The sequence below is a fragment of the Canis aureus genome, chromosome 38 (assembly GCF_053574225.1).
Source record: "Canis aureus isolate CA01 chromosome 38, VMU_Caureus_v.1.0, whole genome shotgun sequence".
Lineage (NCBI taxonomy): Eukaryota > Metazoa > Chordata > Mammalia > Carnivora > Canidae > Canis > Canis aureus.
The window spans coordinates 12,146,500-12,161,069 of record NC_135648.1 but is presented as its reverse complement, the minus strand read 5'-3'; the positions used below and the strand labels follow the sequence as shown (position 1 = coordinate 12,161,069).

At 40.2% G+C, this 14,570-nt stretch overlaps 1 protein-coding gene across 36 annotated transcripts in view; it reads right to left on the bottom strand.

The window, feature by feature from the left end:
• Nucleotides 1-3,044: 3,044 nt before the first annotated feature.
• The window catches only part of ESRRG (estrogen related receptor gamma), a 616,791-nt gene continuing 605,265 nt past the window's right edge, over nt 3,045-14,570 (bottom strand). For all 36 annotated transcript variants that reach the window (XM_077887012.1, XM_077887030.1, XM_077887042.1 and 33 more), the window contains one exon: nt 3,045-7,215. In XM_077887012.1, the coding sequence (XP_077743138.1) occupies nt 6,971-7,215 (245 nt within the window). In that variant the 3' untranslated portion in view covers nt 3,045-6,970. The remainder of the gene's footprint in view (nt 7,216-14,570) is intronic.

The window sequence follows — 14,570 nt, the reverse complement described above, 5'->3', positions numbered from 1 at the left end:
ACATTTGACAATAATAAAATATTTCTCCCAGCGGGTGAGCTGGTAGCAATTGTATTGTTGCAATCCAAGCTCACGTTTCAGCAGGTCATTACCATCATAACAAGCCCTTGGACCAACTGGCATGGACATGCAACATTGAGCCCCTGATGGGCACATTATTTCAGACCTTTAACTTCATGGAGAACAAGACAAATACTCCTGGGAAAGGGGGATTATATTTTGAAATTCTTTTCTTTTCTGTTTTGTTTCATAATAAGATGAGGTGGGCAATCAATCTGCTGCTACTTGTTTCATTTTGTTCTTTCCACACTACCAAGGGGCCCAAGGAGCTAGACCTCCAGATTCGAAAGGGCCGGAAACATTGATTTGCACACTTCAGTATCTATTGGACTGTAGGGCTATCCATTCAATATGTAAACCATCATGGATGAAACAAGAAGCTCAAATAGATGTCTTTTCTTCTACAGTGTAATCACAAATTAAATTTTGCAATAAGCTCAGTGTACCTAAAGTTTTTGCATAGGCCCAAGAGTGAAATGTTCTATCTCCGTTCTCATTTCTACTTCCTACTTACCTAAATCTGCGACTTGGAAGACGTAGGTAAGAGAGGTCATCCGGAGAAATGAAATTTGTTCTAATTTTGTTCCTCTTTTGTTTTTGAGTAGGGAAGAACAGGTAGGTAAGCCACATGTAAGTTCAATTGAAAGCACATGGAAGGGTCAGATCAGCAGAATTTTTTTTTTTTTAAAGGAGATTGTAAGATAAGTCTGCACAAGTTTTTAAGAAGGTATCTTACTTTTAGATGTGGCAAAACCAGAAGATGTGGTTTGGGAATCATCAAATAGAACGTGTCCCCCATGTGACTGTGGGAAGGATGGATGGGAAGAGAGGACCAGGCACTATGTGGGGAGGTGTTGGGGAGAAGCGGTGGTCAAAACAATCCAGGTGCATTGCATTGGCCTTGTGATTAAAAACAAGGCTGAATCCGTTTGTCATGATATTTTAAAAAGCAGTCTAAAACTCTCACAAAAATTCAGAGCCAACGTATGAAAATTTTTAGGCTATTCTTTGTCTATTTGGGTAACATAAAAATTTGAAGTATGTTTCCTCATGTCTTCACATTACAATCAGCTAAAGATTATATATATAATTTTAAGCATATATATAAGTACATAATATATGTTAATATATTTAAGTATATATTAAGTCTATATTATATATATATACATATATATATATAATTTTTTAAGTAAGCTCTATGCCCAGTGGGTAGCCCAACATGGGGCTTGAACCCACGCCCTGAGCTCAAGGCATAGAACTGAGCTCAAGAGCCAGGCACCCTGGGATCCCTGGGGGCTCAATGGTTTAGCACCTGCCTTCGGTCCATGGCGTGATCCTGGAGTCCTGGGATCGAGTCCCACGTCAGGGTCCCTGCATGGCTCCTGCTTCTCCCTCTGCCTGTGTCCCTCATGAATAAATAAAATATAAAAAAAAAAAAAAAAAAAAAAAAGGTCAGGTGCCCTACCGCCAGAGCCACGATGACACCCAGATGAACTTTTGAACCATTCCAAAGCCCCACAACTTAGGCCACAGCTAAGGCCCAGTCCGCTGTGGGGTAGGCATATGAGCGTCAGGCAATCTGAACACTCTTCAGGTGACTCCAATATGCGGCCTAGTTGGGGGAACCACTAGTTTAAAGCAAAAAGTCATTTATAAACAGGTAAAAATAAAACTGATCCCTCAACACAAACACATAACCCATTTGTCAGAGCTATTCATTGTTTATATATCAAGAAATGAACATGCTGAAAGGTCAAAATCCTGTTTCATTTTCTCTGACACCTGAGGCGTCTCTGATAAATACGTCAGTAGTGGAAAAGTTACTCCGTGTAATAACTCAGCATTCCTTTTTTTCCTTTCTTTTCTTTTAAATAATTCCGAATTCCAAAAGCCAGCAAGAGAAGTCTGCCGTTGGAGTTCCTGAGAGCGTTGGCACAGAGCTTTAAAGGAGAACGTCCCTGGGAGATGCCAGGCCAGCTTTCCCTCCTGCTAGGTTTGCATCCTGCACTGGGTCAGTTCCACCCCAGGACTTTGAAAAATACCCAAAGCCAAGCACCTCCGAACCTAAGAACCTCTGCTGAGCTGATGCCACTCAGAGGACCCTGGAACAGGGAGGGCCAAGCCGAGTGGGGCTGCTGGCTGCAGCACCTGGGTCCTTTAGGTGGCCTCTGGCCCCTGAGTCGCCTTGTGTTTAGAGACCTCTGTGTGTCACCAGAGAACCGGCCACCCCTGGCAGGTGAGGGGCACGGTGGGCAGATGCAGCCCCACGAGGCTCCCCAGGTAGGCAGAAGTGTGGTGATGCCCCGGGGCGGGGGGAGGGGGGAAGCAGGTGCAAGCGCGGCTTGACCCGGGGCGACCCGGGTGTCACCTGTCGGAGGGAGAGAAGCGAGGGGAGGCCGCGTGCCCTGGGCAGGTGGGCAGTGCTGGTTCAGCCTCTGGGATTGGAAGGCAGCTCCCCCCACTCGTGCACTCGGACCTCCCAGCGCCCCTGCGGACCCCCCCGACCCCCCCCCTCCCCCAGGGAAATCCGGCCTGCGAAGCCTGCAGCCCGCTGCCGAGCTCGTGCAAGCCCTCGGCTTCCTTGCAGAGGGAGGGCAATAATAGGTATCTCGAGCAGGTTTTAATACGATCTTAAAATAGGGGGAAAGTTTTCTGTTATGACATTGACACAGAGGCGATGATTTTGAGTAATGCAGGATGATGTGGGGATGCTTTAAGTTTAAATAAGAGCTATATAAAGGCTTGTCAGAATGAATTCTAATGTGCCATGAGACACTTTGCATACTCTTAAATATGCAAAATGTCTCTCGGCACCCTCGAATTCATTCTGACAAGCCTTTATATAGCTCTTATTTAAACTCCTACTTTATTTTTAGGGAATAGGTACTCGGAGATACTGTCTGCGTGGAAGCAACAAAGGGCAGTGTTTATTGATTCGGGTCCTCAGTGGGCGGAACAAAAAGAAACACAATACAAAAGAGCAATCAAAAGTGGAAGCTTGTTTAATATTGCTCTACCATCATCCTGAAAGGCATAATAATTTGAGTTACACATCTGAACTGATTGGAGTTACAGAATCATATCTCCTTTTTGCATTTAACAATATATACAATATAAAATAAATACATTTACACAAATGGACATTTGCGGGAGCACACAGTATGGTACACATCACAAAAATATACAATTGATTGCTTTACAGATGTGAAGCCCATCTACAGCTATAGACATGGTTTTATTATTATTATTATTCTTTTTACTACTGGCTATAATGCAACTCCTGGATTATGATAAGCAGTTTAAATTTTTTTGTCCTTTTACGATCTTTGCACATAAGACTGCCATAAAATGTTTTCCTAGGCAGGTAAACAGAGACGCTTAAATAATTAAAATACAATCACCAACACCCATTTTCTCTTCTATAAGAAAAATAGCAGTTTTAAATATTTCATATCTTTTATGTTATCATTTAAATGCAAAATAGTGGAATAAATACAACAATCTGATCTGATTGAAACACAAGTGTAACTACAGGTAGTCACACGATCCTATTGCTTTAAATAAGAACAAACCTAAAAGAAGCAAAATAAAAATTTAAAATCATATGGCGAAAACATACACTTTTCTCACTTTCCAAAACTTCACATTAAGTAAATGGTCTTGCTTGAAACTCGAAAAAACTTACCTCGAGCGAGGTTTAATTAAGATGAGCATTTACCCTAAAGCCCGTGCAGTTCTTTTTTTAGATCTACATTTTAAGTTGTGTTTCCTATTTGTGAGATCCTTGTTCTCGGTGATGCCAAGAGTCACTTAAACTGAAAACTAAAATTTGTACTTGATTCTTTGCACCCATCTCCATCTCAGGTTTTCAGTTGGTTGGCTCTGACTTCTGAAGCCCAAGTACTTTAATGTGATACAGTGAAAACAACGTATATATTGTATATATTTTACTTATATATAGTGTGGTTGGATAGTAGCAACTGAAACCCTGCACAAACTTTCTGGAAAATAATCTTTTTAAATACTTACATATATAAATAATCTTATAGAATCAGCACCTTTTTTTTTGTCCCAGGAGTTGTATTTTCTGTTGTTATTTTTAAAGGGATGTGCCAATTTCTGAACTCCTATCACAGCTATAAATTTCAAGTTATTGACCATCTGAATGAATTGCTAATGATGATTTATCTAGAATCACACTACAGTCACTTCTCTACTGAGAAACCACAATCTACGATATAGTCCCATATAGCTAATGATAGATACACAGTATTCCTAGCACGAGGCTGATGAAACATCAACCCAAGGTATTTTGTTTAAAGCACACAAAGTAGCAATAGTTTTGGAAACGTGTCCGCACCAAAAAGTTTTGCAACAACACAGAGCTAGTTAATAACAACATCTGAGAGATGATTGAGTGAAAGCCATATATATACAGCATTTAAAAATTAGACTTATCTATATTCTTGAAATATTCAAAGTTTTATTTCTAAGCTATACATTGGTATTCTATAATAAACCATTAGAGAAATTATTCCTTGTTTTGAAAATATTATTATGATTCTGATGTGTATCTGTTCATAATGAGTACTTGTTTGGAGTTTCAATCTCTTAATTATTATTAGGAAGAACCTTATTACTGGTAAGGAATAGAATATACTACTGTAGTCTCCTGAGGAAGTGTACATCCAATATTGTCTCTAATTCTACCCTGTGTCTAAAAGCACACACCACAAGAATCCAAACACCACAAGAAGAACAAGACAACAGTCTTTGAATGCAACATAAAATTCAGAAAAGCACAGCAAACATGAAACATTGAAAAGCTGAACTACATTTCTTTTGTTTGTTAGGATTACAATTTTAATTACATCTGTGTACATAGAATAAGACTGTTCACATAGTACAGAGAGCAGCTACTAACACTGGTCCATTGGTATAGCATTTGATGGAGGTTACTGTTTATTGGTTATTCAGCGACTGTAGATTTCGGGGGCATCTAATTGATTTCTTCATTAGATTACACCTCTTAACAGTCTGGAACCTGACTGACTTTCTTGCTGTGACAATACTGGTTGAGAAGCACACCTATTGGCTTAGCTCTTGGTAAAAACTGCAGATTAATTTAAACAAACATTCCTAAATGAATAAACTCATAAAGATTAGGTTTTAGAATTTGGTCAGGCGTCTGCTGTCTTTGATGATTTGTTTGTTTTTGTGTGTTTTTTTTTTTTTTCTCAAATTCTGGCGTTTGCCTTATTGCCTCTTAAATGAATACTGGCTCACAGCTCCTTCGGAGACAAGGTCTGTAACTTTGCAAACAGGCGGTATCTCATTCCTAACCACCATGGCAGCTAGAAATCATATGGCAACTGTGCCTCCCAGGTAGAGAGGCGCACTCCTGATCATTCTACGGATCTGTACTCCATGTGCAGTGCTTTACGTGCGTGACTACTCGGAGTCACTGTAGGTGTAATCTAATCCTTTGTGTTAGTGAACATTTAGGTAAACTGGAGCTCATGTTAAGAAATTGATGTTTGGGACCAGACTGGCACACAACATAAATTGCATCCGTGATAATATGCACCTTCCCTTCAACTATTGCTTGAGTAAGTTAAATTCCCATATTAATAAATGGCTGAAAAGTGGTAAAGCTGGTACAAAAAAATCTCCATTTGTAAGAAGAAACAAAACATTTTTTTTTTAAAAATCTTCCTTCAGGATTCATTTGTCCTTCATTATTGTTCATAAGTGTTCAAAGCCAGCACAAAATCGCAGTATTCTTATTTCTCTTTAGTATTGCATGAATGAATAAAGCTTAAACTATTCCCTGAAAAAGTTACATAGTAGCTAAACTAACAAATACCTGGAAGACTTGAAAAAACAATTAAGGAATCAAATGGCTGTAACTGATCTAGATGGAAAAGCAATGATAAGAAGCAGCCGATGCCACGTTGCTGAAGTTGTCTAATTAGAGGCTGCTCCCGTGAAATCTAATACTGCACTCAAGTCAATTGGTCTGTGTTGCGCTGTACTTTTAGGTACGTTGGTTCTCTCTCGCTTTGATTCCTTAGTCATTGGGGACGTTATGGTTCACAACAAGCTCACTGGTATCCATATCATGGATCTCCATCCTTTGGCAGGGCTGGCTTCCATCTCACTTCAGTTAGAGACCTCTTTTAAAAGTTCAGCAGCAGAAGGAAGGAAGGGAGGGAGGGAGGGAGGAAAGAGGAAAGGAAAGGAAAGGAAAGGAGAGGAGAGGAGAGGAGAGGAGAGGAGAGGAGAGGAGAGGAGAGGAGAGGAAAGGAGAGGAAGGAAGAAAGGAAAGGAAGGAAGGAAGAATAAAAGAAAGGAAGGAAGGAAGGAAGGAAGGAAGGAAGGGAAGGAAGGAAGGAAGAAAAAGGAAAGGAAGGAAGAAAAAGGAAAGGAAGGAAGGAAGGAAGGAAGGAAGGAAGGACAGACAAGGCAAGGCAAGGCAAGGCAGGGGACAATTTCCTTACAACTAGAGAAACGTTCAGTTGAGCAGAAAGGGGAAGGTGGAGAAAAGGGAAGGAGGCGAGGAGGAGGAGGAGGAAGAGGGAAGGAAGGCAGTGGAGGAGAAAGGGAAGCGGTAGTGAAGGAAGCCACGAAATGAGGGAGAGGAGGACTCAGGGAGGGAGAAAAGAAAGCAATAAAGCGGCTGAGAAAGGAGGGAAGAAAGGCAGAAGGACGATGAGAAAAGGGAGAAAGAAACGCATCAGGAGGATTGGGAGGAATCTGGAAGCTGCTTCATAGTCTTGCTGCTAAATGATCAGTGCAGTCCGTTGATTTTTGATGTTGGTAACTAAACGCTAAGTTTCTTCGACATCGCTCTTGGGTTTAGTTTTCCCTTTTCCGGCGTGCAGATTAGGAAGGCCCGGGAAGCCTGTAGTCAGACCTTGGCCTCCAGCATTTCCAAAAAAAGTTTGTGCATGGGGACTTTGCCTTCTAGTTTGATGTTGTAGAAGTGCTGCACCGCCTTGGTGGAGGTCTGCCTCAGGAGCGGCAGCGTCATCAGCATCTTGCCGGCCCTGCGCGGGTCCTCCATGTGCTGGCCCGCCTCGTAATCCTGCAGCGCCTCGTGCAACACATCCTGCAGCTTCTGAACAGCCTCCACGTCCTCTATGTGCATGGAGTCTGCGCGACAAAGCGGGAGACAGAACAGGGTCAGTAAGAACCAGAGCCCACTCGGGGGAACCTCGATATTATTCTCGGGCCTCTCTGGGCTCTCTAAGCCTTGTGATCTGCTCAGAGAAGTTTACGATTCCAAAAACCTCTATTTTTTTTTTTTTTTTTCCTTTTTCTACATTGCCCTCCAGCAGGTGATTTCCACCATGGATTTCCAACACAGAAGTTACCCCCCCCCCAAAAAAAAATCCGTTATTTCAAAGTGTGGGATTTTTGTTTTGTTTTGTTTTTCCTCTAAAATGGAACAATCAGAGACTTTCTTTTATCAGATCACAATCTCTGTTACTTTATTCATTATCTCATTCACCGTATTCATTATCCCATTCATGTGTTTATTCACTCAGCCAGCAATTATTGAAGGACGCCTATTAAAAGTATTATTCTGGTTCAGTCTGTTAAGCGTCTGCCTTTGGCTCAAGTCATGATCCTGGGGTCCTGGGATCGAATCCCAGGTAGGGTTCCGTGCTCAGTGGGGAGCCTGCTTCTCCCTTTGCCATCCCCCCACCCCATCCACCCCTGCTCCTGCTCTCTGGCTCATTCTCTGTCAAATAAATAAATAAATAAATAAATAATCTTAAAAAAATCTCTCCCCTTTAAAAAAATTTAAAAAATAAAAGCATTATTCTAAGTGGTGTGGAAGTAACATTGTCTAAAACTATGATCTTAAAAATAAAATAAAATAAAATTATGATCTTGCCCTCAGAAAGCCCTTATTTCCCAAAAGGAAACAAACAAACAAACAAACAAACAAACAACAACTGATGACCAGGGTTTTAAGAATTCTGTATAAAGAAACCAAATCTAACACTACATTCAGGTGTAGACTATCCAAAAACCACAAAAAAATTGCTTATCCTTTCAAGGTTTTCAGTGTACTGTTAACAGTTCATTAAAGCATCCTCATCCAGTCTGCTTCTACTGAAAAACAAATGAAGTCTTTAGATTAACGAGTTCTGAAATATTTTTCACATTTGTGAAGTGAACTTTGCCCTTAAGTGACTAATTTAAAAATCTAATTTGATCAAGCAAGGAAAGGGTTAACAGGGTTGCCACAATTATTCTTTTGAGAAATGTGAGATGTGGGGAAAAAGAAAAGTTACTGCTCTAGCTCTAAAACAGACACTTAATTATATACAAGTTTGAATCATTTAGCACGTTTTATTGATTCTGATGACAGTTTATCTGTTAATTACACATAATGGAGTCTTTGGGGGATTCTTCATGTTTAATAATTCTCCTTCTCTGAGAATGCAGAGCTCTAAGATATATGTAGTTAGCCTAATCTTTCCTATAATTCAAATATCAGGTCACATGTGCAAAAAGAGAGAGGAAATGTAATTTAAAATCAAGTGGCTAAACATATGGTAAAAAAAAAAAAAAAAAAAAAATATGGCAACGTAATTAGAAGGCTGACAGCCATAACCAGGAACCTGTTTAAAAGGTTTTTTTGCATTTTGTTGTTTTACATCGTCATTTTGAAATCATTTCAGCACATCCTTGGTAAACTGACCACTGTTTACACCAGGTAGTTAATGACACATTTCTCAAAAAAAGAGTTTTGAGTCACTTGGAATACGACTCTACTCCTGCCTGGTGGAGCCAAGAAGAATTCTTTCAGGTTGTTAAGGTCGACAGTGGTACCCTGGAGCGAAACTCGGGTCATTTCCCAACACAGAAGCTAGCCTGTCCCTATGGATTGTTTCTCCCCAGGCCTCTCTTCACTCCGGCTCCTTTCACACGACAATCTCATCCACTTCCTATGTGTCTTCTCATAGCAATAAGCACACGTCATTTCCAAAGATGTCTAAGGACTGGCAATGTTAGGGGAAACCTGTCATGGAGATGACAACGTGCACTGAACTTTTTTTTTTTCTATTTTTCCTGTTAAATGCTGAAGGGGAAATGGGAGGCCCAGGCACACACTAACGGTGAGTATCCAGGTATTCAAAAAACTGACCTTGCACATAAGGAAAGGGAGAGAAGATGGACTTACCAAATATCCTGGGCCTCAAAGCACTCAAAGTAGAAAGAGGAATAAGTGGATGGGGAAAGAGGAATTGCATCTTTACAGACAATTTTAAACTACTTTCCCATCAAACCAAAGGAAAAGTGGAATAAATATAATAAATAGACCATATATTAAACACCCGTTTCGGGTAAGGCCTCCGATATGCCCTTTCTGAACACTGCCTTATTTCATCTCCTGGCTGCCAGGAAGTCACCTGGCACCGGATGCATCAGAGTTATTAGGTTTAAGTCAGGTTTTTTTGTATCAAAATATGCTGCTAGAATGCATACCACTTGGCATTGTCATTTTTTAAAAAATGAGTTAAAATGATCTTCTGAGTCTATCTTATTCAACCTTCCATCTTCATCAAGAATCTTCTCTATATTCCTGGGGGTACCTGGGTGGCAGTCGAAGTGTCTGCCTTCAGCTCGGCTCAGGTTATGATCCCAGGGTCCCGGGATCAAGGCCCCACATGGGGCTCTCTGCTCTTCAAGGAGCCTGCTTCTCCCTCTGCCTGCTGCTATGCCTACTTGTACGCTCTCTTTCTCTCTGTGTCAAATAAATAACAAAAATCTTAGAAAGAAAAAAAAAAGAATCTTCTCTACATTGCTAATGAAGACATTTCCAGATATATGTAGAACATTCTATTTTATGAGATTGACCAATTATTAGAAATGTCCTCTTCAGATTTTTCCAAATCTGTCTACAACTTCCAGCCTTTGGTCCTGGTTCTAAATATTGGAAGGATACAGAATAAATGTCCTTCTTCTCCATGGCAGATCTTTAAACGCTTGAAGTGAGCTGCAGAGTCACCTCAGCCCCCACCCCAAGCCTTGCCTTCCCCACTACTCTTGCCCGGCAGGAGATATATTATAGGATGTCCCAGGAAATGAGGCGAGAACAAATAGCAGAGAGATATGCTCACAAACAGCAATTAAGACTTCAAACTATTCTTTAAAGGCTGTGATTTAGCTTGAGAGATTTAAAAATGATTTAATCAAATTACTATGATAATTTAACTTCCCATTTACAGAAAAGATTCTAACTCATTTTAGCTTTACCCATTCTCAGATCTGCTAATACTTTAAATGCAAACTCACTAAATCTGAACTATTTAATTAGACCATGATTCAGCTGGCAGACTGCTGAAGAAAATATTAATCTCCATTAGGGATCCTAGTTCAAGTTCTGGCTCTGTGGCTTTAATCTCTGTTTTGCTCTTTGGGCTACATTTATACATTTATGCCAGGCTCAAGAGAACTGGCATTAATTTATGTAATTATTTAGCTTTGGTTGTTGGAGCTGGTTTCTTTTTAACTTTATATTTTAAAGGAAATGGTCCCAGTATTTGTGCTAATGAAAACCAGTGAAACTTAATAATGGGAATCATAGGCTTATGAACTAAGTAGACACAGGGAGCCTATAACATTAAAAATACTGGGTGAGTGGTTAAAAACAAGGATGTCTGGGCCCAAGCCCAGATTTATTAATCAGAAAATTGTAGCTAGCTCCAAGCCATCATCTGTATTTTTAAAAATCTAGGTGCTTCTATGGCCAAGCCAGGGTTGCAAACAGCAAGAGAATTCTATTCCAGAAGAATCCAGACTTCAAAAGATAACCAGTGTTCACATGAAGCCTATATTGTCACCCACATATTAAATTTCAGCACTTAATAATAAAATAGGACCCTAACATTAAATTCCAATATTTTATTCTGTGAAGTGGGATCCTAAAGGAACTTGTCTAGTTCGGATCATTTATTTTGGGAAGAGGGCTAAATATCCTCACACACCCACAGTTGCGAAATTCAGTGAGACTCAGAGCCACTGCAAAATATCTCATTTTTGTATTTTACCTGAAATAAAATATTGCCTTTTTCTGTGATAAATATTTTAACTATTGTGGGCATGAGCATAGCTACTCCTGAATGCCCAAATGTTTGGGAACTGTCTCTAGGACTTGTAGCTCATTCTTGACAATAGTTTCTCGATGGTGCCAAATCTTATTTTGAGGGTGGAACTGACAAAGCACATTCAGAGTCAAGTCTAGCACATAATATAAATCAACACTCAGAGGAACCCAGTGTTGATTTCTTTAGTGTTTATAAATTGCCTACATGAATAGGGGTAATAAGGGGTGAGCCGATGGGACTCTCCAATCACTAAAGGAATGAAATGCAACATGATAGAAAACACAGAGAAGTGAGCAAAAGTCTATTGTCTAGAAGATAATTTGATCTTAAAATTTTTATATGCAATATATAAGGAATCTAACAGAGCGATCCTCCTGGCTGCGATTGGCTGGGTACTGAGGAACTGCAAACTAGCTCTTGATTGACATAGATAGTTGACCCTGAATTTCCAAAAATGGTGTCAGTCATAAACTTTAGAAATAGGTAGACTAGGTTCTAGGAAGATGGCAGTGGTAGCAGCAAAATTATTTAATCTTTCCAAATCTGCACATAGAAAAAAGAACAACTAGATGCCCAAACTAAAAACTCATAGACAACACTTACAAACAAAACTAAGTGCCAAGGTATCCCCAACACACACATGCACACACACACAATCAGGACTGTGTGTGTTCCTGGCTCTGTCCACTGAGAAGGCCTAGGAAGGATGGCCAAACCCAGGAATGCAATAATGAGCAATAATTAGATTCCAGGCTTCAGCAAGGAAATAGTTAAGATAAGTATGGAACATCTTATATTAGATTAAAGGGTACTATCTACAACTACTAAGCCATTCAGAAAGATTCCAGAAGACAACCTGAAGAGATTTCCGCTGACTGAAAATGGGACAATTTGATTTTCCAAAAGGATTATAATTGCAATTGACTGAAATCCACTGAATAGGATTGGGTGGCTGACTGGGTGGCTCAGTTGGTAAAGCATCTGACTCTTGATTTCAGCTTAGGCCACAATCTCAGGGTCAAGATCGAGATCCGTGTTGGGTTATGCACTGGCCATGGCGCCTGCTTAAGATTCTCCCTCTCCACCTCCCCCCATACCTGCTTCTTGAGCTCTCTCTCTCTCTCTAAAAAACAAAAAAAGAGGAATAAAGAAATCCACTGAATATGTTTACATACATTTGATTATAATCCATTTTTAAAAGATAGAACATCAATTCTTTATTTTGAAAACTGGTGAATAAAGGGAAAGAATCAAGCTCCTATATAAATTGCATCATCAATCATCAATAAGAGACATGAAGAAGCATCATTTTATATAAGTATCCAAATGACTGACTATATAGAAGAGATGAAAAAATCACAGATCATCATTTTGCAACCCCCAGCAATGAATGGATATAGGTAATGAGCATCAACAGTTGCATTCATCCTATAGACACAAAAGGACACTGTGTGACTCCCAATGAACAGCACACCACATATAGGTGTCACAGGGATTGAAACTCAGTCTCTGGATCCAGTTGTCAATTTGCACAAAATGCAAAGGGCAAAGAAACATGACAAACTGCACCCAGACTATGCAATCTGTAAAGTCCAGACTGTGGGAAGCTGTGCAAACCAAATGCCCTGATTTCTTCAACAGAGAAATTATGAGAATATGAAAATGAAAGACGAATTTTTAGATTAAAAGAAGGTTACAAACTCCATTAATTTTTTGTTTTGTTTTGGAAATGAGCAAGACTAAACTATCATATCTGAGGATACTTATTTAGTAGTAAAGCCATAATGGAACACAAGGAATGGATAAAAACCACAACAGGATAGTGGTTACTTTTGTGGGAAAGGAGGAAGGCTGAGATAGGGACAAGACACATAGTGGGGTTTCTGGGATATCTCACAAATTTTTATTTCCCATCCTTGCTCATGGGAATGATGCAAAATGGCTCCAAAGATATCCAGGTAGTCCGTTCTGTGAACTTGAATGTCACATTGTATGGCAAAGTAGACTCTGTAGCTGTAAAGATCTGCTATGGGAGATTATCCTAGGTTATCCAGGAGGGTCTTCAATGAAGTCAAAAGTGTCCTTATGGAAGAGAGGCAAAGGAGGAAGGTGGCAATGTTACCACTGAAGTATGATGCTACACTGCTGCCTTGGAGATAGTGGCAGGTGCCCTAAGTCAAGCAACGCAGGGAATATCACTCTAGAAGCTGGAAAAGGCAGGGAAAGAGGTCTTCCCTTAGAGTCTCCAGAAGGATAGCTGCCCAGTCTATATCTAGTCTTTAATCTTGTAAAAATAATTATGGACTTCTGATCTCCAGCACAGTAAGAGAATAAATAAGTACTGTTTAAAGTTACCAAGTTGCGGCAATTTGTTGGAGCGGCCTTAGAAAACTAATACATTCATTAAGTTATACATTTAGGGGAGGTTGGGGTGTGTGTGTGTGTGTTTAATCTATGTTTTATTTCATCTTAAAATGGTGAGAGGCAGAGATGGAGAGAGGGGTAGTGAGAAACTTCCAATGGAAGTTTCACTTCTAGAAAGTAGTGAGTTAAGCAGAATTCTGAGCAAGCTGGTAGAAACACTTGGCAGAACTGCCAAGGAAGCTGTTCACATACCAACTGGGAGGTTGGATCAAAAGACTTCTCAGGACTTTCCTAATGCAGAAAAATGAGAATTCTCATGTTGGAGAAGCAATAACAATTCTTATTTTGTGCTTAACCATGGCGAGAACAGAACTGATTTTACAGCTTTGCATGGAGAGACATGCATTTTTGGGAGAGACCTGCCTTTCTCATTTCTTGCCCTGGTTCCAACATTTATACTAGCCCCGCAAATCATTCTTCTACTGTATTTATATTAGGTGTTGAACCACAGATCCATAGCTCATAGTTTCTTTCCTCCAGGCTTCCCTCTCATAAATCCCAAATTATTGTTATCATTATTCTGTTTACCCTGCATAATTGGAGTTCCCTATTAAGACTCTTTTATTTCCCTCCAACTACTCAAGTCCCCTCCCTCCTTCCAATATCTAACACTTATCTAGGAGCTTTCTATTATAACTCCTTCTACGGAAGTGATTAAGACAATTATACTCAGTAAATGAATGTTGAAGGGCGCCTGCCTGGGTGGCTCAGTTGGTTGAGTGTTCGACTTTTGATTTTGGCTCAGGTCATGATCTCAGGGTCCTGAGATAGAGCCCCCACCCCCACCCCATTGGTCTTTGGTCAGTGGAGCTCCCTGCTCAGCAGGGAGTCTGCTTCCTCCTCCTTCCTCTCCCTCTGCCCTTCCACCACTCCTCCTTGCTCTCTTTCCTCCCCCTCCAAACAAAATCTTAAAAAAAAAAAAGGTGAATGTTGATAGCAACTTGGGTGGTAAATATTTTG